General features: G+C 43.8%; 1 protein-coding gene and 1 long non-coding RNA gene across 3 annotated transcripts in view; both read right to left on the bottom strand.

Annotated features, from left to right (window-relative positions):
- The window catches only part of LRRC2 (leucine rich repeat containing 2), a 60,494-nt gene extending 40,888 nt beyond the window's left edge, over nt 1-19,606 (bottom strand). The window contains exons 1-4 of one of the 2 annotated variants that reach the window (XM_077129547.1): nt 19,472-19,606; nt 12,648-12,791; nt 1,800-2,007; nt 720-876 (exon numbers count right to left, since the gene is read on the bottom strand). In XM_077129547.1, coding sequence (XP_076985662.1) covers nt 720-876; nt 1,800-2,007; nt 12,648-12,772 — 490 coding nt within the window. In that variant the 5' untranslated portion in view covers nt 12,773-12,791; nt 19,472-19,606. Of the gene's footprint in view, nt 1-719; nt 877-1,799; nt 2,008-12,647; nt 12,792-13,365; nt 13,501-19,471 lie in introns of those variants that run through there. The other variant, XM_077129548.1, reaches the window with a different exon arrangement.
- A 3,137-nt stretch (nt 19,607-22,743) lies between these two features.
- LOC143657936 (uncharacterized) lies at nt 22,744-25,047 on the bottom strand. The gene is made up of 3 exons (XR_013163027.1): nt 24,804-25,047; nt 24,064-24,127; nt 22,744-23,053 (listed from the first exon to the last, which is right to left on the bottom strand). It is a non-coding gene; the product is annotated as an uncharacterized LOC143657936 (long non-coding RNA).
- Nucleotides 25,048-25,388: the final 341 nt, after the last annotated feature.

Below are 25,388 nucleotides of genomic sequence, written 5' to 3'. Positions count from 1 at the left end.
ATGAATTTTTTTTCTGTTTTTTTTTTTTCACTTATTTTTCTGAATTGATGCAAATGTTCTAAGAAATGATCATGATGATGACTAACAACTATGTGATGATATTGTGAGTTACTGATTATATATGTAGAATGGAATGATCATATGATAAGAATGTTTGTGTTTGAATGTTGGTATGTTTAATAAATAAAATAAAATTTAAAATTAAAAAAAAAAAAAGTAGTACAAATAAGCAATTCTTAGCCACTGGAGCTGGTCTGCTTTGCATACTCCATGAAGCTGCACCCAACATCTGCTAGTCATAGATAAGATAAGCCCTATAGTTCTAAGACCCAAAGCCATTTCTGCCCCTTGGAGTTCTCTAGCCCAGAGACTCCCACCATGCTAATTCTGCAGCATTGCCTAGCTCTCCTCTTCAGTTTCCCATCTCCTCCAAGACTTTTCCTTGTCCTGTTTCCCTTTTGGTGGTTCCCTCACACTGCAGCTTCTGGAAGGTCTTCTGAAAGGAATTTCCCCTCTCTCAGCAATCTGCCAAAGCACTACCCTAATAAATAGCTTGTGTGCTACTGCCATCTAATGGCTAAATGTTTTTCTTTATCAGATCTGAAATCCTCAAACTTAAATTCACTGCAGAGGAGGAAACCGTTTGTGCAGTGTTACCTGCCAAACTGGTACCTTCTTACCACAGACAAGAGGCTTGAAACTCCTGCTAAGTAACATACCAATTTCAGCTGGAAGACTTAAGAATTGGTTTTTTGGTAGATCCAGAATTCTCATGGCTTGAAACAGCTCAATATATGCAGGAATGAATTGAATTAGAGTATTGTTTATGTGCCATTCTTTCAGGTGGGTCTGCTCCTTCAACGAATCTGGAAGCTCCTAAAATAGAATTAAGTTATATCAATCAAAACGAATTACTTGATATGTCAAGGTTGAGTGGTAGTGTGCACACGGTCAAATAAAATACTATTTATCAAAAACACAAGGACCATGTGGGGGACCCAGGTTTGTTCCCCAGCCCAAACACTTTTCCCCCACCCACAAAAATTTTTTCCAACAAATGGTGCTGCAATAACTGGATAGTCACATGGAAAAAGAATGAAATGTGATTCCCACCACACAAAACAAAAACATACAAGGAGCAAGCATGCGTTAGAGCATCAGATTTACATGCTAGCTCTCCAGTCATTTTAAAAAGAAAGCAAAGACACTGCAGTTGCCATTAATTTCAGAAAGGCAGATCAGAATCATTTCAAAACTGCCATGAATTCATGATATGGTTAAAATCAAACACCTGGTGAGCATACACAGCCAGGCTCACCTCTTCCCTACAACACCTATCATTTATTGACAGCAAACCAATGTAACATCTTCTAAAAATAAACTAGAGTCTGGAGAAGTTTCCTTGCAGCTCTACAGTACTGTGACAAGGCAGCAAAGTCAGTGCCTCTGAGAGGTGTTCTACAAATGAAAGGCTCAGTTCATTAAAAAAAAAATGGCAGAATTGTCTCAGATGTCAAGTGAAAAAACAGCAGAATTCAACATGCTTAAAGGCTGTACAATCCTGGGGTTCAGCTCCTCAGCCTCAGACGGATGCAAGTGGATGGCAGTGTCCTTCCCAGGGCTATACTGCGTTTGGGGGGGAAGAGGTCATAGGACCCAGCTGGGAGCAGATAATCCCTTGCACAGAAAGCTCTCTATTGGCACAAGCATTCCTGCTACCAAGGCCAGTGCCTGGGTCTCAGGTGGGCAGCGGACACCAGCCCCAGGCCGCACTGGGCAGAGAAACGTTATCGATTTACCTTCCAGCACTCTCCCGAAAGTTCAAAGACAAACGCACTCCTCCTTTCATCTCTCTCTTTGGAAAGGGTTTTGTGCCTTGTGAGAGAACGCCTTTCGATCCTTTCCAGAAGCCTCGCGTTGGTGTCTACAAAACCATTTTTGCAGTATTCGGCCTGGGGGATGCCTTTACTCCTGCACTCGGCCACAAAGTTCCACTCTTCCTTGATCCTGAAATGGACAGCACAGGCAGCCGTCAGCGGGGGGAAGGGGTCTGGGTGCGATGCCCGGCACCTGCCCCGAGCGCAGGCGCAGTCCTTCTCACTGGCGAAGAGCGCTTCCCCCACCCCCGCCCACCCTCCACTTTCCTCCCTGCCCCTCCTCGCCTCCTCCTTCAGCCGTGGGAAGTGTAGTGGAAGTCTTAGATCCTAAAACAGTACGACAGATGAGTTAGATGTCATTCCTGGCCAAAATTTCTACCGAAATTATCTACGGACTTGATTAATTACAATTTCCTTTGATATTCTCTTAAACCAACCTAAGTTTTAAAAAAAATGCTGAGCCACAGGAATTTGCTGATTGTTCAGGGACATTTGGAGAGAATTATCTAGACAGCCCCAGCCTATAAAATACCCGACTTTGGAACGTTATGCATCAGGCACCCTGGGAAATTTCACCCCTGGTCTGATCAGACATAGCCTGGCTGGGGACTCCGCGGTCCTACCACACCTCAGTACCTTCTTGTTGCTAATTTTCTGAATTATCATGTTATATCTTCCCACATTGACGGCTTATCTCCCCAGCTGCATCATAAGCTCAGTATTGACAACCGGCCACGACACCGGTCTTGCTTTCCTCTAGATGCCCAAACAGCCATCAGGACCTGCCTTGGCCCTGGTGGGCCTTTCTCAGTCTAGGGATTTGATTTTGCTTTGGAGCCTTTAATGAGTTCATATTCTGCGTGGTGCCAAAAGAAGATTCTTTGTAGGTTTCCTTCAAATCCACCAGACATAGATATTGCCTGTATCAAAATGAGATAGCCCACCTTAGATAGGGACTTAGGTACTTTCCAGACTGAGAAGGCTTTCCAAACCCTCCTCAGCCCAGCTCAGGAAACATGTGACAGGCAGGATCCAGGGCTCTGGGGACTATTTTAAAAAACAGGCATCTGGCAGTATGAATACTAAATAAATGCTAAATAAACCTTATAGTGGAGGGTCAGTCCTACTATAGAGACACTTGCTGGTACCAGAGGGAAGGGTGGACTAGAACCGCAATCTGGGCTAAAGGGAGGTGCTGTGGGGTCCCCTGCAAGCCCGTCGCCTGCTCTTGACTAAATGTGATGTGCAAATACCAGGAGAATGAGTGAGGAAGGAAACTGGAAGAGCAAAGCTACCAAAAAAAAAGCCAGCAGATTGTCACAGCTCATCTAGCAGCACCTGAAGAGAATGCTGTATCAAAGCCAAGATAACTCTTTTTAAGGAAATCACACGTGTTCTAGCATTCTAATGAATGCTTCATAGACAAGAGTTTTTTTATCCGATCAAAAGTTAGGAGCATTTACAAGAGTTTAGTAGAAGGGCTAGGGTGTGGTTAAAAGCCAGTAACTGTTATGAGAGGGCTCAGCCTCATTCCTCAGGAGTGGTGGATGTTGGGTGAGATACAGCTACCAGCTGGAGCTGGGGTAGGGGACAGGGGTGGGGTCCACACAGCTGGCGCCCTGCCATACACCACCCCTCTGAATTCCCATGCTTTTTTCAGATGCATAAAGATGCACAGGTCAATAGGGCTCTTTTTATAATGGCGAAACATCAACTTAATATTTACAACAGTGAATTGGGGGCATGTATGGAGGTGGGGAGTGGAGGGGAGCAGGCATATAACATTGATGATAGGCCCTGAGTTCAAATGGCACAGAGAAGACACTGAATGACTTCTCAGTGACTAAGCTAGACTGAGCACATCTTGGGAACAGGCAGTGAGCACCAGAGGTGGGGGTATGCGACGGGAACTGGGCACCAGTAGGGCAGGAGACCACCAGAGCTGGTGGGTGCATGGAGGAGGGACTCTCAGTAGAAGTGCTGCTCTTTATGGACTCCCCTCACCCCACCCCCACCACTTCCCCCCACCCCATCACACAGGAAGCAATAAGCTTTGGTTTCCATGGTAAGAGCGGAGTGCTGGCAGAATACCACCAGGCTGAGGCTGCAAAGTTACCAAGGCATTATTACCTCTGGGCCTGGGGCTGGGGTAGACTCCACTGCTATCCTCATGGATAACACAGCCAACTCTCCCTCTGGCCCACAGGAAGCCTCTTCCTCCTATAGTGCCCCACCAGTGCCCTCTACTGGGAAAAGTTGATGCCACACTCACTTTAATGGAGAAATGCTTGAATCCAAGAGGCAGTTAATTGATAACTGACTCAGTTATGAACTTGGTCAAGGATGGAAGATCTATGTGTGTTGGGTTTGGAAGTGGGGCAAGGATTCCCCAGGAGCTGAGGGCTTTGCTCTTTCTCCAGTACTGTTGCTGGGGCTGGAGGTCCAGGGCTTCACTCTTTGGAGATCACATGGACCCTGAGGCCCATAGCGTGGTTGTTGGGGCCAAACTGATTGTCCTACCAGGAGATGAGGTTGACTTAGTGGTTACTGAGAATAATTCCAGCCCCAGCATCAAAACTGGAAAGTGGAATTCACTGTTAAAGTTGCAGGAGACAACCTGGCCTTCAGTGTGATGAAGGATGCCCCTAGGGGTCCCTCTAGAGCCTCCATCGTCACCTTCAAGCTGTCAATGTATTCGGCAGCTTCCAGCCTGCATTCTGAAGGGGCTTGCTTGCTTGCTTGCCCAGCAGCTCCAGACAAGCTCCAGCCTCACCAAACCAGCAAACTTCTCTGCTAACTGGTGGGCTGAATCACCCCTTCTCGAAGAGGTCTGTCCGTTTTGAGGACACTCCCTCAGTCCTGAGGTGCCCTAGAGAGTTTACTTCTATCTCATAGTCACTGTTTTATCATAAGTTACTCTTACAGTAAACTTCCCCTGTTTAACCTACCATTAGGTTTCTTTCTCCTGATTGGGCACAGACTGCTACACCATCCCAATTGCCCTATGAAAAGAAGTTTGATTCAACCACATCTACAGTTCTTTAAGCCCCTGACGGCACATGTTGCCTCACATTCTATAACGTTCAGTGCTACACATCAACAACAATCCAGCTAAGCCAGCATTGGCATTGCTGCTGCTATAGTTGTTATTTGGATTCCAGCTTTGAGAACTCCCAGTAATCTCTGACCATCATAAAATAGTAATAATGGAATTACCCAAGGGTCATGGGGAAGCTTGGATGTGCCCATTCGGCAGCATTCCTCCTTCCGTGGAAAAAAATGGAAACAAAGGGCCACTTTCCTCAGTGACTTTTCTACCAAAAAAACATGACTTGAGAAAGCTCTTCTAGAGTCTCTTCCATTAATATTAAGAGAAAGGGCTAAAACCATCTTCATGCCTGGATGATTCTCAAGTCCTTGTGATGCAGGGTAAAAGCCACATTACCACAGTAAGAGCTTCTTTTCCCCCTTTTGAAGGGCTTAGGGACATTTTTCAGCAGTCTTTTTTCTTAAAATATTCCTCTGGACTCACTTTGAAATTGTAAATAGCAAGTGATATTCCCATGGGAAGAAAATATTTTCATACTGTTACAGATGTTATAGAAATGATGTAATTAGCACTGTCAGCTGACACAAACAACCTCTACTCTTAAGAAATCCCTATATAAAAAGAGGTTTGGCAAACATCCAAAGTACACATATGCACACACACACAAACACAAACAAATCACCTGTATTAAAACTAGTTAACTGATCATCTACTTGACTTAATTATGTGTATTGATCCTTGGAGAAAATTGGCCACTGAAGGAGAAAGATTTAGCCTTCCCGATTTTAACTAGTGCAAATGCGAGGGTTTTCCAATGGTCTCTCTGGCTTCAGGTGGGGACAGTGATCCCTGTGAGGCTTTTTATTCCTCCCGGCCCTGCCCAACATCAGTGGATTTAGGGCTCCCAGTATTAGCTAGCCAAGTGGAGGAACTCACAAGATTAGACCCATTGCCAGAGTCTCATACACTGCTGTGTGGTATGTTCTTGTGTTTACTTTGAGATCTAAACTGCCTTGCCTGGACTCATGCCACCTCCTCTATCTGTTTCCTGGACCCAACCTCCTATGGGCAAGTTACCTACCAGACCCTACCAGGTAGCTGGGTTCCAAGACTAGGCTTCACCTATATTCCAATGTGACAAAGAAAAAATTATTTCCAGCTTCTCACCCACTATAGCAATAGCATTTTTCCTAACAGTGCCCTTTGATACATCTCAAGAAATGGAGAGAATGTTGAGAAAGAGACACACTTATCCACTGTTGGTGGGATGGTACAACCACTGTAGAAGGCAGTTTGGCAGTTCCTCAGGAAGCTAAGTATAGAATTGCCGTATGATTGGGCAATACCTTTGCTAGATATCTGTTCAGAGGATATGAGGGCAAGAACACAAATGGACATTTGCACACCAATGTTTACAGCAGCATTATTTATAATTGCCAAGAGATGGAAGCAGCCTAAATACCCATCTACAGACAAGTGGCTAAACAAGCTGTGGTATATACATATGATGGAATATTAAGCAGCTGTAAGACAGAATAAAGTCATGAAGCATGTAACAATATGGATGGACCTTGAGGACATTATGCTGAGTAAGATTAGCCAGAAACAAAAGGACAAACACTGTATGGTCTCACTGATATGAACTAACATTAACGAATGAACTTGGAGAATTTCAACTGGGAACAGAGACCATCAGGAGATAGAAATAGGGTAGATATTGGGTAATTGGAGCTGAAGGGATACAGATTGTGCAACAGGACTGATTGTAAAAACTCAGAAATGGATAACACAATACTACCTAATTATAGCACAATAATGCTGAATGTGAGAATGACAGAGGGAGGAGGGCTGGGGGCACAAATGAAACCAGAAGGAAGCATAGATGATAAAGACTGAGATGGTATAATCTAGGAATGCCTAGGTGTACAATGATAGTGACTAAATGTACAAATTTAAAAATGTTTTTGCTTGAGGAAGAACAAAGGAATGTCAGTATTGCAGGGTGTTGAAAATGGATGGTAATTCATATTTTAAAACTTTAACTTTTGTGTGAGACTAAAGCAAAAAATGTTTATTTGGTACAAAATTAATATTTTGAATAGTGCATTTCCTAATTTAACTTATATGGACAGTTTAATTGAACACCATAAGTATATGGAACCTTGAATAGGGCATGAGATTTTGCAAATTTGTCCAGAGTGATGCCCCGAAAAATCCCAGGGGGAAAAAAAAAAGGAATGGACTACTGATACACACTGCAACATGAATGACTCTCAATATTCCTAGGAAAAAGAAAATTACATTTTCCTGTGATTCCATTTAAATAAAACTGTAATAAATGCAAAACAATCCACAGTGACAGAAAGCAGTGACTGGCTGGGATTGGGATTTGAGGAGGGGTAAAAGGAAAAGATTACAAAGGGAGATGAGGAAGGTTTTGGAGGATGAATATGACAATTATATTGATTGTGGTGATGGCTTCAGTGGTGTATAAATGCCAAAGCTTTACAGATTGTACATTTTACATGTAGTTTATTGTTTGTCAATTACCCCTCAAAAAAGCATTTATAAAAATAAATTTCATGGTTCTTCATTTTAATACCTCCTAGTATATACCCTCAATTCCCTTGCTCCTCTCTTGGTTCCTAATACTCACTTGGACATACCCTAATTTACTTTACATTTAATTCTCCCCCTATTCTGCAACTGTACCCACATAATAAATGAGCATGGAGGAAAACCCACAGCCTTGCAAACTGGAATCACTTTGAATTAATGACCATTAGCCACAGGAGCCTCTCACCGTTGCTGGGCAGTCACACCCTGCGGCCCTGACCCATTCATTTTCTCAAGTCCCTCAATGACTATTTCACATTTCCTCCTTTTCAATCAAACCTCCATCCCCATCTATTCCATCCTCAGTCTCAGCTCCTGACCCTGCCTCCTATTTCATGTAGGACAGAGATGAAAAAGAAGGCAACTTCCACTAACTCCCAACACCACATCTAAACCTCCTACTTGCATCAGTTTCCGTAGACTCTGCCTTCCCGTCTGTTCTTTCTGACTCATTCTCCAAGATCTCACCCATGGCCAACCCTTCCCCATGTTCACTAAACGCATCCTCTTGCTGACTTAAGGACATTGCTACAGTAATATTCCTTCATCAATTTTCCCTTCTAGTGGGTCATCCCCTTCACCACACAAACATGCAGTTATTTCTCCCGTCTTAAATAAAACCCTGTCTCAGCTTCATGCCTCCCATCAGCCTTGCTTCTTCACTCCACTTTACAACACAATTTTGTGAAAGAGTTGTCTACATCATACTCACAATTCTTTTCTTCCCATTCTCTGTTGAACCCACTTCAGGAACCCTCACCACTTTTTTGAAACTGGTGACCTCAAGGACCTTCACTTCACTAAACTCCAAAGGTCATACCCCAGTCTTCATCTTATCTGCCCCATCTGCAGCATTTGACATAGTTGATCACTTCCTTCTCCTTGAAGCCTATTTTCTGCTGACCAGCCACTGTACTGCCTTTTCCTCTTCTCCTCAACCTCTGAATTTCAAAGTGCCTTAAGACCCTGCCCTTGAGCTTCTTCTCTTCTTTATCTCTGCCCAAATTTACATCTGCAGCCACAACTTCTTCACTGCATCCCACTGATCCCTATTGCCTTCTCTTCCATGTTCAATTTCCTTTGCTCATAAGGACTTCAGCCTACCCTCATTCAGTTTGGGCATAGTTTAAGGAATAATTCTTCAAAGGTCCTGTTTACAAATGGGTTCACACCACAGGTCCTGGGGTTAGGACCTGAACAAGTGGGAGCAGCCTCTTCAAGGTTATCAACTAATTACATCCTCTTATCCTTTAATGTGGACACCCCTTCTCAATATGAAAAAGTCAGAACAGGCATTGCCCAAAGATCCCTATAGATTGGGAGAAGGATCAAAGGAGAGGGAGGAGGTATAACAGATAAAATGGAATTTAACAAATGGCCACTGAATCACTATATAAATATTCCTTCTAGACCCCAGTGTTTGGGATCAGCTAGAAGGAAAAATCTAAGGTGGTGGAATGGTAGCCCATGACAAACTCTGGGATCTGATCTGTAATTACTTGTTGAAATGTGCTTTGAAAATTATTGCCTTTTTTCTTTCTTTACTTTATATATACATTATATTTTACAATTAAAAAAAAAAGACCTACTATGACCAACAAGCCTTTACAGGTCTATGCCCCTCCCCTTCCCTGTCTGACATCATTGACTACTGCATCCTCTCTTGTTTTTTCTGGCCCATACATGCTTGGTTCCTTGCTCATCCTTGAACACCCAAGCAAATTCCTGCCTTAGGATATTCGCATTTGCTGTTGTGTCCTCCTGGAACACCTGTCCCCAGATTTCCGAAGAGTTGTCTCCTCCAGGTCTATAGGCAAATGTCACTTCTTAATCAGACTTTTTGCTCATAAGAAGTCACTCTGAATATCACTGGAGTTTCATGTTTGCCAGTAAACTGGAAGAAGTGGGAGCATTTGAAAAATAGAATATTTTGTCAATGGCCTGGCTAGCAACAGCTAATACCCAACCCAGATCTTGATCACAGTGAGCCCATGGGGGGGAAGCACTCAGCCACCAACCAGCTAGGGCTTCAGCATCTCCATATGAAGTCTGTAAATAACACAATAAACGGGGTAAATTAGAAAACATCAGCACATAGAAAGATCTGAACTTAATACCAGAAGAAAGTGCTAAAAGTTGGAAGTGGGCTCCTCTGGGAAATGTCACAGGGGCCAGGGATTGCTGCTTTTTAAATACTTTTAAAATATCTTCTTGAAGATCTAGATCTGACTGCAGCAGTCGGGGTGAGGGACATGTCCTAGATCTAAGATATTCTTACTGAACATCTTTCAGAAGAAATCGCCCCCACCCCCCGCCCCAAGAGTTTAACAACCAACAGCACAATCACTACAAATTTTTTAATCCATTAAGTGCTCTTCCATTTAATGCCTCTAACTTTTCTTTCCTTGTTTCTTAGACTGAATCTGAAGGTAGATTATGACAATGTACTAAATCGATACCAGTTAAACCCTACATAATACATCTTTCCTTTATCACAAATCACAAATTGGCATAAATATTTCACATATCTTAGTACAGCCAATTAAAAAATGGGGAAAAGAGGAAATTAGACACATCCCACTAAAATTATATACCAAATCAATATTTTGGGTTTACGTTTTTAATGTTTTATGTTTCCTCTAAAACCTAACGATAGAAAAGTCAATATGAGACCATAAATTAATTTTTTAAATTCCCATTATCTTCTTTGAGAGTAATTAAAATAAATAAAATGTCATTGTCTTTTACTTCATCATCTATATAACTGCATATGAAAACTTCCACTTGAATTGATTTTAGTAGAACTTCAAATACAAGATAAAAATATAAAACAATGCCATTAGAGGGCTACTAATTGAATCAATAAATGTGCAATAAAATGTTCTTTCCTTTTTTTTTTTCCGCATGGGCAGGCATTGGGAATCGAACCCAAAATGTTCTTTCCTTAGGAAATGAATCCACAATCCTAGCCAGGGTGGCATATAGCCTCATTGGATGACAAATTTCTCATGTAGAACTTAACAACGGCTCTTTCCTTCACTCTCCTTAAATGACTGAGTTTCATTCAAACAGAGTCAACTTCTGTATTTTTGTCTCTACTTACACCTTTTGTGTTGGTATATACTTCATAAAACAAATACAGTTTTATAAATTGAAATGATATCTTGATGTGAGGTAACAGCAAACAGGAAGGTTTTATTTGGTTTTGTTTTAGTAAATTTAAATTAATCAGCTATTTGCCTTTTAAGATCAGGCATTCATCAGTTTTTCAATATATTAATTTCCACACTGGCAACAGATTTAAGAAACTAAAGCTTAGCCTTTACAGAGCACTAATAATCACATTGCAAATAATACTGTGAAAACTCAAAAATACTTGGGATGAAGGTAAATTAACTATACCCACTTTTGAAAGTCTAAGAAATGAACAAGTTTATCAAAATGGATCAGATGCCATTTCCACCAGATACACACATTCCCCCTTACTTGCCTACCCAATATGGTAATTGTTTTTCTTGAGTGAGCTGGAAAAAGCCAAGCAAATCCCTAAGTTTTCTGTCTTAGGTTAAGATGAGACACCACACAAGCCCAATGACGCAGAACCCAGTGGGGGTCAATCCTGCCTACCTGAGGTGTACGAAGCTGGCCCAAAGCTGTTTAATATCAAAGACAGAAGTCAAGGGTGAATGTCACTCCAAAGTGGCTTAGGGAATGTGGTTTGAAGACCACAACTCTCTGCAGAGGACTTGGTTCCAAAAACCCTCAGGAGGTTACACCAGTGACCGAGACTTTCCTACTCTCTCTAATCCCCCAGAGTTTGGGTCCCCATGCAAAAGTTTGTCTTCCTCCAGAGTTACCACAGATGCAGAGTGGGGAGGATGTCCGAGCAGGGCTGAGAGCCGCTTTGGGCTATTAGAGCCCTGGAACCTTGTGATCACTCAGACCCACAACCCTGGGGACTGCAGACTCCAATCCTGAAAGTCACATTCACATCATATTGGATAATCTCAGATTACTGGCAAGTGAAAAGATGTCTCAACTGCCTGTGATTACAGCATTATGCAGTGGGAAAGGGTTGGCCAAATCCTCACTCACCAGTTATGTCAACTAGAGCAAGTTCCTTAGATCTCAGTTTTCTCATCTCCAAGTTGGGGGTAATGTTAACTACCTGGAACAGCTGTGCTGAGTACAGTAGAGCTTAATTATCAAGAGGATCAGAATAAATCCAAAAACTTCATAAAAGTGGAGAACCAAGAATAAAGATGCATTCACACCTGACACTTTTTTTTTTAACTCAAAGAGCACAAACATACCATTTGTCAATAGGATGCACAATCACAGACTTCCTTTGCCAGTGAGTCTGCACAACACAATCCCACCCTCCCTTTTTTGTACAAACCACATCCATAAGGAACCATCCAAGAATTGGTCTGATTGATTTCTTCGCAATGAATAAAAAGTATAAACACAGGCAAAGCCACCTGAATTTAATCAATCACTTACACTGCTAATTCAACTGTGTGATTCATCTATTTATCAAAAACAGAATCTTCCCAAAGCATTCAACTTAGCTTTCCTATTAAATTATAACTTTTTTTTGGTCATATTTCATGAGTAGAAAGATATTTAATCAAATTCTATAATTACAGTACAAATAAAAATGGCACCAACACAAGGAATCTTAGTTAACATTCAGCTCAATGGCTGAGGGCTGAAGTGCATGACAAAGAGGAGCCCCAACCTGTCCTCCTCTGGCTGACACAGATGTAGAAAGCATCAGACAATCCAGTGAGTTAATTCAGTGAAGGCCAACTGACCATCTTCTCCAGTATTTACTGGTGAAGAACTTATCCTGTCCGTCACTGTCTTTCCCATGCCTCGCATGGTGCCTGGAATAGGCAGGCATTTATCATCGCAGGTGTAACTGTTAGGGACTCGCTATTGATTGCAGGCAGCAGTGTAAGGGTCCTGAAATCCAACTAGACGTGTTTCGCAGACAGTGAAAAATCCGAGAAGAAAGACATCCTCCTACGCAACACAGCGGTTGCCTGCTTGAGTCCCTAGCCCCTAAAGAAGTGACAAGACTAAAAACAGAAAGCACGTACTTTTCCAATGCGCTTTTCTCGAGCCTTTCTGCCTCCTTCTTCTGCCAAGCTTTGTGCTTCTTCACGCGAGTCTCCCACAAGCTTCTGATGACAGAAATGTCAAAGACGATCACTTTATGTCCCATTTTGGGAGCATAAAATTACCTATGTAAAAGAAATACATGTAAGCTTCATACACGCACAGAAGAAAATAGTGTTAAATGTGAATTTTTAAATGAAACACGAATAAATTGACTGTCTTAAGTGATGGTGGAATGCTTGTTACATCCAGGATGACAGTTTGCTAATATTCTTAAGGTCTGATAGTGCTCTAGCACTATCATGCTTCAGCACTCACCCTGGGTCATCTCCTCCAGAACATCACATCTTTCCCCAAACTTCAGCTCAACTCTGGGTTCCCAAAGCCCATCCGGCATTCCCCAAGCCTCACAGCTTCGTGTTCTATCAAATTTGCTAGCATATGCATCAAATCTTTCCAATAGGTTGTAACTTACTCAAGGGTTAGTTTAATAAATTAACAGAACTCACTCATACTCTCTCTCTCTCACACACACACACACACACACACACCAAGTAGAATACAATACAACCTTTCAGTTCTTAGATAAACCTCAATAAAAACACAAGGTCACATAAGTATTATGATTACTTTTCTACTTAACTAATGGTGAACCAGAAAACCCCCCTTTTATTTGTCAGAAATTTGTCCTAAATATACTTGAATGCTCCTTTCCTTCCTTTAAGCGCAAGACACATGGACACAACTGCGTCTTCCTTCAGCAATTCCTCAGTTCGATTCTTCCCCTTCTCCCTCCTCCTCCCATCTGCTTACTCCGCGGAGCTAACCCCACTTCCTCCCTCGGCTTCCGGTCAGCCTCCGGCACTTCCTGCCGCACCCTTCCCCGGCACTTCCTGCCGCACCCTTCCACGTTACTTGAAGGGATCTGCGCGCCCGCCGCCATGAAGTAACAAGACCCACCATCGCGCTGAGACGCGCTGAGCCGGTTCCTGCGGCGGTCACGCCACGCAGTGCCGGGACACGGCTCCTGAGTTTCGCCTGCAACACGAACCCTCCCAAGCTGCTGATCTCAGTTTACCTGGCTGGCCGAGCAAAAGGAAAGTCAGGCTCAGGTACATCTTGGCTGTCCCATCCAAGTGGGACCTTAGCGATGATTTAGGCTCCGTTTCGTCAAATGAAACATGGGAGGCCCAGAAAATTCGTATGTCTGTAACCCGGGCACCTAGCACTGTCCTGACACAAAATAGGCTCTCTATAAATACCTGTTGAGTAGATGAGTGAATGAATGAATGAGTAAATAAATATTTGCCTCCGGAATGCTTCATGCTCGAGCCAATCAAGGAGTTTCCTCTTATTTTTACTTTCCCACTTCATCTTTACTGTTTGTTTTAAGCAATTTTTTGCTCACTGCATATATGTACTCATATGTTGATTGTTTTCTTCCCAAATTCTAGACTGTAAATTCTAGATAGCAGTCAGTGGAGTTACTAAACCAAATATTTAATCATCTGACTCAGTGTATGCTCTGCATAAATGGCTTATCGAAAAGAGTGGCAGGGCCGGCCACGGTGGCTCAGCAGGCAAGAATGCTTGCCTGCCAGAGGACCCGGGTTCGATTTCCAGTGCCTGCCCATGTTAAAAAAAAAAAAAAAAAAAAAAAGAGTGGGAGACCTGGCTTACATTTGTGCAGCTGAGCATTTGAAATCCATAATTTTAGTCTGAAGAGTGGAAAATGCTGACCTCAATTTATTATCCTGTTTCCTTTAATTTCTGACATGTGGGACTACCTCTTGTCTCCCTTCCATCTCCTTTACCTAAAACTCATTTTGAGTTTATGGTAATCAAATGTAACCTCTCAGGTATTTGTCCTCTTCTCTTTTTAACCCTATTTGTTCCTGTAAGATTTAGGAGGCGAAAGAGAGAAGAGGCAGACCAAAAAACCTTAGAATGAGCGAGTTTATTCCTGCGCTCCCGGGCAGAGCTCACAGAACTCCAGGTAGGGAGTTGTGAGCTCGCCACTGGGTCCTGGTGCTGACGGTTTTTAAGCAAGGGGGTTAGGTGATGTCTAGAACGGGCGGCACATTTTACACAGCTCGAGTCATGGTGACCTTCCCTGTTCCCCCGACCTAACAGTTCCAATATCCCCCAAACTATCTAAAGAATAAGAAGCATTTTCTTTTTACTAAAAGTGAAGTTCAGGCTCCCTGCTTCTCCCTTCTGACAGACAGCTGCATCTTTTCATGCAGTGCCAGCCACATCCCTGAGACAAGATGGTAAAGGCCGTATTGGGCACCTGGTCACCAAGGCTGCTGGAAACTCTTGCAAAGCGCAGGTTGTTACCATCAATGACCCCTTCATTGACCTCAACTACATGGTCTACAAGTTCCAGTATATTCTACCCAGTTTAAAGGCACTGTCCAGGCTGAGAGCAGGAAGCTTGTCATCAATGAGAATCCCGTTACTATCTTCCAGGAGCAAGATCCCACCAACATCAAATGGGGCGATGCTGATGCTGAATGTGTTGTGAAGTCCACGGATGTCTCCACGGCTCAGGAGAAGGCTGGGGCTCACTTGAAGGGTACTGCCAAAAAAGTCGTCCTCTCTGCCCTTTCGGTCGATGCCCCTGTGTCTGTGGTGGGTGTGAACCATGAGAAGTATGACAACTCCCTCAAGACCATCAGCAATGCTTCCTGCACCACCAACTGCCTGGCCCCCCGGCCAAGGTCATCCATGACAACTTTAGCAACATGGAGGGTCTCATGACCACCATCCACACCATCATCACTGCCACTCAGAAGACTGTAGATGGCCCCTCCTACAAAATGTGGCGTAAGGCCATGGGGCTACCCAGAACATCAGCCCTGCATCTACCAGAGCTACCAAGGCAGTGGGCCAGGTCATCCAGAGCTGAGTGGGAAGCTCACTGGTGTGGCCTTCCGTGTCCCCACCCCCAGTGTGTCTGTCGTGGCTCTGACCTGCCGTCTGGAGAAAGTGGCCAAATACAATGACATCAAGAAGGTGGTGAAGCAGGAGTAAGAGGGCCCCCTAATGGGCAGCCTGGTGACTCTGAGAACCAGCTATCTCCTGCAACTTTAACAGTGATACCCACTCTTCCACTTTTGATGCTGGGCTGGCATTGCCCTCGACAACCACTCTGCCAAGCTCATTTCCTGGAATGACAATGAATTTGGCTACAACAACAGGATGGTGGACCTTATGGTCCTCATGGCCTCCAAGGAGTCAGGGCCCCCAGACCACCAGCCCCAGCTTCAGCATGAGAGGAAAAGAGAGGCCGTCAGCTGTGGGGAGTCCCAGCTCTAACTGGATCCCCCAACACTGAGAATCTCCCATCTTCCACAGTGTCCACCCCAGCCCCCACCCCCCTGCAGAAGGGGAGGGGCTCAGAGAAGGGGAGGACGAGATAAATATTTGTTTGTTGTAAGCTTCTGATTTGAAGGGTAATTTAGGATTATGCAGCAATAAACAACTAATACAGTTGATAGTAAAATAAAAGATACTTGTAGAAATCAGTCTTATATAGTGACACCTGTTGTCCTTATTCCAGCTTTTCCTTGACATCCCCACTTAGATGTCACACATATCTTAAAGAACATGATTCCCACGCTGTTCCTTTAGAATACATCCCTCTCCAACTGCCTTAATTCCCAATCTTGGGAATGTCTCCATCACTATCTGGAGGGCACTTCTTTATGCTTTCTGTTCCCTCTCTCTGCCCTCCCGCTATGCAGGTGCACACACACACAAGCATTCACACCCGTCACCTGGGTCTCACAGGGCATGCTCTTCTCACCACCAGCCAGTGCCACATCTTGCCTCAGTTCTGCAGCAGCCTCACAACCATTCTCCTGGCTTCACACTCACTCACTTCCAATCCATTTTCCACACAACCATGAGCCATTTTCCAGTGAGAAATAGTTCATGCCACCACCTGGCTCAAATCCTGAAGAGCCTGCCCTTTGGAACAAAAGTGAGAGCCAAGCCCCTCACAGGGGTTAACAAGGCCCTAACAGGACCTGTTCTGGGCCAACCCTCCTCCTCAGTCCCTCATCCACCCTGTGCTTCTCCCACCTCAGAGCCCTGTACCCGCTGCTCCCTCCACCTAGTAGGCCCGTTCCCCACTCCCCTGGCTTCCTCCCCTCACCACCAGAATGCAGCTTAAGTGTTCTCTAAGGTAGCTTCCCCTCCCCCGACATTCTCTCTCTATCTGTGGCTTATTTAGAGCACTTACTGCAAGTTCAAGTATTTGTTTGTTTGAGTATATTTTATCTGTCTATGGACCGAGCTGTTCAAGTACCGTGGTTTTCTGATAAGAGTGCCCACCACCAACATGTCCCCAGATTTGGGCTCAAACCCCCCCTTGACTCAGCTGCCCAGCCCTGAGCAGGTGATGTGGTAAGAGAACTGGAAGGGGGTCTCCTCCACCTTGTCCAACCCCCACAGAGATCGCTCCTCGTTCTGCAAGGGCCACCCAGAGGCCAGGCCCCTGCTCCTGGACCTCAACACAGAAGCCATGTCTACTGAGCCAGTTTGCTTGGTGTGTGTTTATGTTCTTCAATCCCTGGGAACCTTAAATAACTGACATTTATGGGCACTCATTAAACACAGAAAGATGAATGAGGGTTAGAGCTTGCCTCCAAGTTCTTAATCTAGAGGGGAGAACAGATGCATAAAGGGATACATTTCAAGGTTGCATGCTGACTGAACAACGGAGGCTGAGCAAACTGCACTGGGAGCCAAAGAGGAGGGGTCCCCTCGGCCGGGATGGAGTGGGGGCAGGTCGGGATGGTCCTGCAGAGGGATCTGCAAGAGGAAAGGGCCACCACTGCAGGTTTGGCTGAATAATTTTCAGCACCTTTCCATGACCCAGATATATCAGAATCACTTTACAGAACCATCCACAATCTCAAGCCGGAGGTGTGTGACTGGAAAAACATGTCCTCTGGCACAGAGCTCTGGTCCTGCTCTGAGTCATATGCCAGGGTTCTGGCATGGGGTGGAGGAGTGGGGGGACCTCAGGCCAGCTAGTCCTCTCCTTCATTGTCAACTGAAGGACTGGGCAGGGGGAGGTGGAGTGCAGGGCTAACACCTGGGATAATTGTGGGAAGGACCTGAGAGAGGCTGGGAGGTGGCCATTTAGCTGCCAAGCCATTCTTGGCAGTTCCTTCGTGAAGCTGGGAGAGGGGCAGCAAAGAGGGAGGGAGAGGAGGGTGCCAGGGCTGGCCTGTACCAGCCACGGGGACATGCCTGGCCCCCCTCAGCCCCATCTGCCCCCCAGAGGCCCCGTGCTTCCAGGACCTCCTGTTCCCCTGGGCAGTGAGCTCCAGGCCTCCCGCCTGGTCACTTGAGGCTGGGGTCTCTAGACAGCCCAAGGTGTAGCCTGCATCTGCAGCCCCTTTCCAGATGTATTCCTGATTTGAAGACCATACCCATCAAGGGATTGGCTGTACCAATGGGAATTTCTTGTGACACCAAGGTACACTGGAGGTGATAACCTGGCAGCCAAGGTGACCCACAAATTCCACTCTGCCCTCATATAATGCCATAGCCTGGACCCCAGAGTTGGAATGCAGAATGAGTTTTCTGAAAGAAACGGTGGGGCAAATAAGCGCTAAATATTAAAAAAAGATTAGCATAGAGACAAATTCTGAGTTAAATGACATTTTATGTCACATGTTCAGAGTTCCCCTGGGGGACACCTGATTATGTTCATGGCAATTTATTAAGCCAGAAAATCCAAGCCGGATTAGGCAGAGGGTACAGGGTAGGATTAAGAACTGAGGGTCAGACCGCTCATGCTGGAGCCCTGCCCACCCGGCTTACTGCCTGCAAGTCCCTGAAAACATAGCCTACCCTCTCTGAACCTCGCTGTTCTCCTCTAGACATGAGTATAATAATAGCACCTCACTCGTAGGATTGTGGGGAGGATTAAGTGTAATTTGTAGAGGGTAAAAGAACACGGCACTCAGTAAAGCTCAAAAAAAAATCAGTTATTTAAACAAGCAAAAAAAAGAAAGCAAGTAAGGCAGACTTGATGTCATCAGTTAAATATATTTCTCCACCTAAGGGGGTTAGCAGAGGTTCTTTGGGAAAGGAGAGCACCCCAGCCCCTGGGTTATGGGAAAAGGTTTTGTCCAGCAGAAGAGCCAGAGGCACGGTTGAGCTGCTGACTTACAAAGCCAGGCAGTTTTCCTGGGGAGCTTCGATCCCTTTTCTATGCCACCCTCCCAGCCATGCCAGGGTCCAAGACACTGTGCAGGAGGAAAGACCTGGGTCAGGTGCCAATCACACTTCTCAGGGCACTGAAGCAGACAAAAACAAAGTTGGTTTAACTCCTCCTGGACAGCACTTTGGACCAGTAAGTCTGGAGCTCAGCCTCGCATCCTGGAGCACTATGTAACCAGGAGCAGGATTTGTGCGGACCCTGCCACCGCCCACCCCACTCACTTCTAGTTCTCTCCTTTCCCATTCACTTCTAGTTCTTGTCTTCCAAATAAAGCTAACTGCATAATCCTCAACCCATGTCACATTAGGATTGTTTTCCCCAGTGCAGATCCTTGTCAGTTGAGCTGGTTTGAGGTCACCATCAGAAGAGGGGAGACTCAAAATAAGCGCAGTACATGGGTGCAGCTAACCAACTCTCCACCCCCACCCTCCCACATGGACCACACCCTTCCCCCATCCACTCCCACCGCGTTTCAGGAGGAGCCGTGCAGACTTGCTCATCGCACACCGCCTCGACCACGGCCACTTGGAACCATGCCTTCTGCAAAACCCGGCCACTTACCTGTGACTGTGACAGTCCCGAAACCCAGTGCCCACCGCAGCCTGGGAGCCGGGGGCTGCAGGCACTGTTTACACCAGCAGCAGCTACACACTTGAGCCGGAAGGGCTTGAGCTGCCCAGAGCCTGTGCGCTAACAGGCTATATTTGTAAGCTGATAATATGATCTGTAGGACATGTGCTGATAAACTATCTATTCTATTCTATGTGACTCAGCCCAGTGTGAGACAAAACAGATTTCGTAGATGACGCTTGGCACAGAGCAAAGACCAGTCACTAATTTGAGCCTGATAACCCAGGATTATTCACATGTCACGTACAGACAGACGGCTAGGCCTTTTTATGTTGGATATCCTGAAACTTATTAAATCAGGCAGGGCTAGAGAGGGGCAAGGGCCCTGTGTCCTTAGCTCTCTAAGCTAGGAACCAAATAAAAAGCAGGATAAGAAGGCCATGTGACCCAAGGGAATGTAATTTTTTTTTTTTATGTTTGAAGCAACAGATGTTGAAAGCTTTGATTTCATGGTTACGCTTTTTCTTTTTAATTTCCTAAAATGTTTGAGTTTACGTTCTCTTTAGAGATTTTATTAATTGGGAAAATCTGTTTCGCTGATATCTGACACTGTGACAATTTGATAATAAGCTAATAAAATAGAAATCTTCTCATTTTTCCTGTGTTCAACAGATTCAAAGGCATTTCTAGAAGGATAGAATCCAAAGTATTTGAATTCTGATTCATTCATTAATTTAAGTGGTCCTTATCTATCAAAAAAAAAATGTACTTAAATCTACAATTTGCATAGCACTGAGTAGCAATACAAATGTCCCTGGCAAAGTCCTTGTCTTCTAAAACGTCTACCCAAAGTGTGTCCCTAAGACCAACATCATCTGGGAACGAGTTAGAAATGCACAACCTCAAGCCCAACTTGAAGTCTAATTACCTCAGAATCCCAGTTTCAAAATATCTCCAGATATTTGGAGGCATATTAAAGTTTGAGAAGCACTGCTTCAGCTAATCAAGAGGCAAAACTTACCCACTTACAAGAATTCAGTGCTATCAAGGGACTGAGAAAGCCTTCTTGACCAAAAGGGGAAGAGAGAAATGAGACAAAATGAAGTTTCAGTGACTGAGAGATTTCAAATAAAGCCTAGAGGCTATCCTGGAGGTTACTGTTATGTATTATATAGATATCCCTTTTTAGTTTATGGTGTATTGGAGTGGCTGGAGGGAAGTCCCTGAAACTGTTGAGCTGTGTTCCAGCAGCCTTGATTCTTGTATAACGATACAGCTTTTACAATATAACTGTGTGATTGTGAAAACCTTGTGTCTGATGCTCCTTTTATCCAGGGTATGGACAGATGAGTAAAAAAATAAGAATAAAAAATAAATAAATAATGGGCAGGGGCGGAGATAAAGGTAAAAAAATTAGGTAGATGGAAATACTGACGGTCAATGAGAGGGAGGGGTAAGGGATATGGTATTACGAGCTTTTTCTTTTTAGCTTTTTCTGGGGTGATGCAAATGTTCTAAAAATGATCATAGTGATGAATCTACAACTATGCGATGAAATTCTAAGACATTGATTGTAGACTGGATGGACTGTATGTGTGTGAAGATTTCTCAATAAAAATAAAAAAAAGAATTCAGTGCTAAACTGTGTCACTGGTGACCATCAACCAGGAATTCTCAGAACAGCACAGACCAAGGGGAGGTGCAAGCTGGGGGAGGTTGGGGGGAAAGTGGACAGGTGTGACATTTCCTGCAGGAAACGACTTGGAGAGTGTCGGCAGACAGAGCTCTGGCTCATCAAGCCCCTCAATGCTCCAAGAGTCCGTGCAAACCCCTTGTACACCTTAATGGCAAAAATAGATCATTTGCTCTAAAAGAGAAAAATGCTTTTATCCAATTAAATACATAATGATTCTAATTAGAAAAAAAGGTTTGATTTTGAAAGGGTTATATTCTCTATGGAATATTTTGTTTGTTGACTTTTTTTTCCTACTTCTCAGTCAGTGCATTCTTCAGCCACCTGCATTCATTAGGCATCATGTATAATAACTTTTGTAATTAGATTATAATTTTAAATTTATACTAAGTCTTTGGTGGGGCTCAAATAAATCTTTGACTATATTAAACCATAACTTTGAAGTGTTGGATATGTTTTGTAATTATTTAGAATAGAACTTTAAAATCATCTTTCTCTTTTGATAAATAGTGTAAACTACCTATTTAGTAATTTGTGACTAGTTATTTTTTGTTTTCTTTTCTTTTCTCTTCTTTATCATGGTATTCTGATCAAAAAATATATAAATTGAAAAGGCAATTTCAGTTCTGATACTAATTAATGCTATTTCAATTTTATAAGCAATCTAGTCTCTTACAAAAGGCATAATCATATTGAAATGGTAAAGATACATTTATTTTTTATACAAAAGCATTCAAATTATAGTGGGGCAGCTTTATGATGCTAGTGTTGGAGGGGTGTGCCATTGTATAGTCCCAGCTCCTCAAATTATAAGGTGCACCCAGATACGGTTGCAAAATTTAGCAAACTAAGAAACATGATGTCCAGTTAGAGTTGAATTTTAGATAAACAAAACAATTGTTAGCATAAGTATGTCCCAAATATTTCATGGGATATACTTACACTTAAAAAAATTATTTATTGGGGGTGCGAGGGTAGTTCAGTGGAAGAATTCTTGTCTGCCATGTGGGAGACCCAGGTTCGATTCCCAGCCCAGGCACTTCCCAAAAACAAAACAAACAAAAAATTTCAACAAATGATACTGCAACAATAATGGGATACTCACATGGAAAAAGAATGAAATGTGACTCTGCCATACAGCATACAAAAAAAAAAAATTATTTGCTGTTTATCTGAAATTCAAATAACTGGGCATCCTATATTTTATCTGGCAGCCCTACATCCAAACTACCCAGAATGTGACTCAGGAGTTGGAGAGGAGCTCAGAGTCTGCATCTCTAATAAGCTCCAGGCGACGCTGATGTCGCTGGTCCATAGACCACACCATGAATGGCAAGACTCTGGAATGGCGTGGTCTGACGCAGTGGTACCCAGGGCTGGCTCCTCCTGCATGGCCTAGAGAAGCCCTTCCCCTCCCCCACCCCCACCCCCACCAGGGAGAGTCTAACTCAATAAATCTGGCGCAGAGCCCTAGGGTCAATATTTTTAGCACGCCCCACAGTTGATTCTGATTCACAGCCAGGAATGTGAACCAAGAATTATTTTAAAATACAAAATGTCCTTCTGCTCATGTAAGGAATTGTTATTATTGTATTAAGCTTGCTGTATATAGGATAGATCGCTGCACCTCTGGGCTGAGTGTATCCAGAAAGACTTTCCAGCTTCTGAGCTCCCACGTGGTGGCTGATAGGGACGTGCCCTATTGTCGTCACTTCCCGAACTTGTCTCACAGCCACCCCTTCCTCACAGCTGCTAACACCCCAGCTCATACACAGCCTGGGGTTTCCAACCCTGGCTGGCCTCCAAGAACCCACCACGCCTTTATGTAATTCAGCTCCATCTAGGCAGTGGAAATATGCTGGTCCAAAATGAGATGTGCTCTAAGTATAAAACACACATCAATTTTCAACTTGTATGAGAAAAAGAATGTGACATATCTCTTTCTTCATTTTGCATTAATTGCATAATTAAATATTTGGGACATAATTAAGTTGAATAAAATACAGTATTAAAATTAATTTCACCTGTTTCTTTGTACTTTTTAAAATGTGGCTACCAGAATATTTAAACTGATACCCTGTGGCTGGCGAGGTATTGCTGTTGGGCAGCATGGCCTCAGGTCACAGAAACGAGAGTTGGTCTATGCCAGTGGGCAGTTTCCAGGCACCTGCTCCCCTTCACCACAAAGACAGAGCACAGGAAGCCCAGGATCAGAGTAGAATGCTGTACCTGCCCTTCTCACCAAAACTTATATTTATTCAGCTTTTCTCTGGCCAAGTTTCTTCCCAGACGTAATCTAATTCAACTGGAAGAGGCCAGCCCTCAGATCTGGACTGCTGGCAAAGTCATCTGTACACCAGAAGCTGACCATACATCCAACAGGCACACGTTCAGTGACCAGCACCCCTGGACGATGACTTTGCACTGGATTAAATCTATACAGAAGTCTAAGGATGCTTTGGTCATTTCCATTCAGCCAAACTCCAACCAGACACCAATTCAAAAATTTTCATCAGACACTCTTCATATGTATAGTAGTGGAATCATGGTTGGAAAGCTAATTTTGTTTAACTTTTCTGTATGGTCAACTTTTGGTATGACTATCGGAAGGTTAAAATGAAACATACACACATGAAGCAAAAATTTTAAAAACTTGCACACTCAGAAATAATAGCAACCATTTTTTGAGTGTCTACTATATGCCAGTCACAGTTCTAGGTGCTTTATAACATCCTATCTAACCTTGGAAAATATCAGAAACAAACAGGAGATAAAATATACCACCATCCTAGATGTTGCAGGAGCTATATCAGGTACTTTCTGACCTTTATTTCATCTCATGCTGGCAATAACATTGAAAGGGAGGCATTACTCAATTCATTTTACTCACCAAGAAAATAAGGCCAGGGGAGTTAAGCATCTTGCTCAACGACACTGGTGGTTTGAAGCTGTACCTACCTCAAAAAGACACGTTCTTAAATTCAGTCCATTCCTGTGGGTGTGGACCCATTGTAAGTAGAACCTTTTAAGGAGGTTACTTTGGTTAAGGATTGGCCCAGCTCATTCAGGATGGGTCTTAATCCTCTTGATGGAGACCTTTATATGAAATGATATTCAGAAAAAAGAGAGAGAAAGCCATGGAAGAAGGTGAAAGCAATGAAACCCAGAAGAGAAGGAAGGGGCCAGCAGAGGCTACCATGTGCCTTGCCATGTGGCTGAAAAGTCAAGGATTGCTGGCAGACAGTCTTCAGGAAGAAAGCATGCCTTGATGATGCCTTAATTTGGACAATTTCCTCAATCTCAAAAGTATAAACTAATAAATTCTCATCGTTAAGCCAATCCATGTCATGGTATCTGCTTTCGGCAGCCTAGGAAACTAGAACAGACATCCTGCTCTCAGATGGACACTGCCCTGGACTTAGGGCTGTAAAACTCAAAGCCAATGATCTTTCTGAGATACCATGCCTATTTATCCTTATTTTAGACACAAACTGCTGCTTAACTATCTTGTTTCCAAACCCTTAGGAAACTAGAACCTCACATTGGTCTTCAAATCAGCCACCACCACCTCTCTCAACCTATAACATATTCTGCAGGTCATTGCAGACCCTGCAGAAGTTGCCGTCTCACCATCTATCCCATCTGCCCATTTCTCCATCCCCACGGCCCGAGTGTCGCCTAAGGCCTCTGCATTTCTGCTCTATTACAACAGTCTCTCCTTAGCTTCTGCCTCCAGCTTTGTGTCCCTTTGATCCAAAGAGATCTTTCTAAAAACATAGCTGTACTCAGGTCACCTTCCTGCTGCTTGAATTCTTTGCATTTCTACAATCAGAAGGTAAGGTCCTTGGGATCTAAGGTCCCTATCACCTGTCTCCTGCTGGTCTCCATGGCCTCACTTGTCACTGACCTCCATCACAATTTGCCAGCTCAACCTCACTTCCTGTTCACTCTTTCAGCTAGGCTCATTCATGCTTCTGTGCCTTGCTCTGTCCTCTCTCCCAAAAATGTTCTCTACCTCATACACCTACAAACACGTTTCCTCTCTGTCTCCCTCATTCCTAGAAAAATGGCTCCTTATTCCTTTCTGCCACAATAGCGTACTGACCACAGACCCTCCAACATTAGACTCACTTAATTAAATGTCCATTTCCTCTTGACTGTGAACCCAAGCATAGGAACATTGTCTGTTTGATTAAATCTTGGCAGCCATAGCAC

Source organism: Tamandua tetradactyla, chromosome 15 (assembly GCF_023851605.1).
Source record: "Tamandua tetradactyla isolate mTamTet1 chromosome 15, mTamTet1.pri, whole genome shotgun sequence".
NCBI lineage: Eukaryota > Metazoa > Chordata > Mammalia > Pilosa > Myrmecophagidae > Tamandua > Tamandua tetradactyla.
This window is presented reverse-complemented; position numbering and strand designations above follow the sequence as displayed.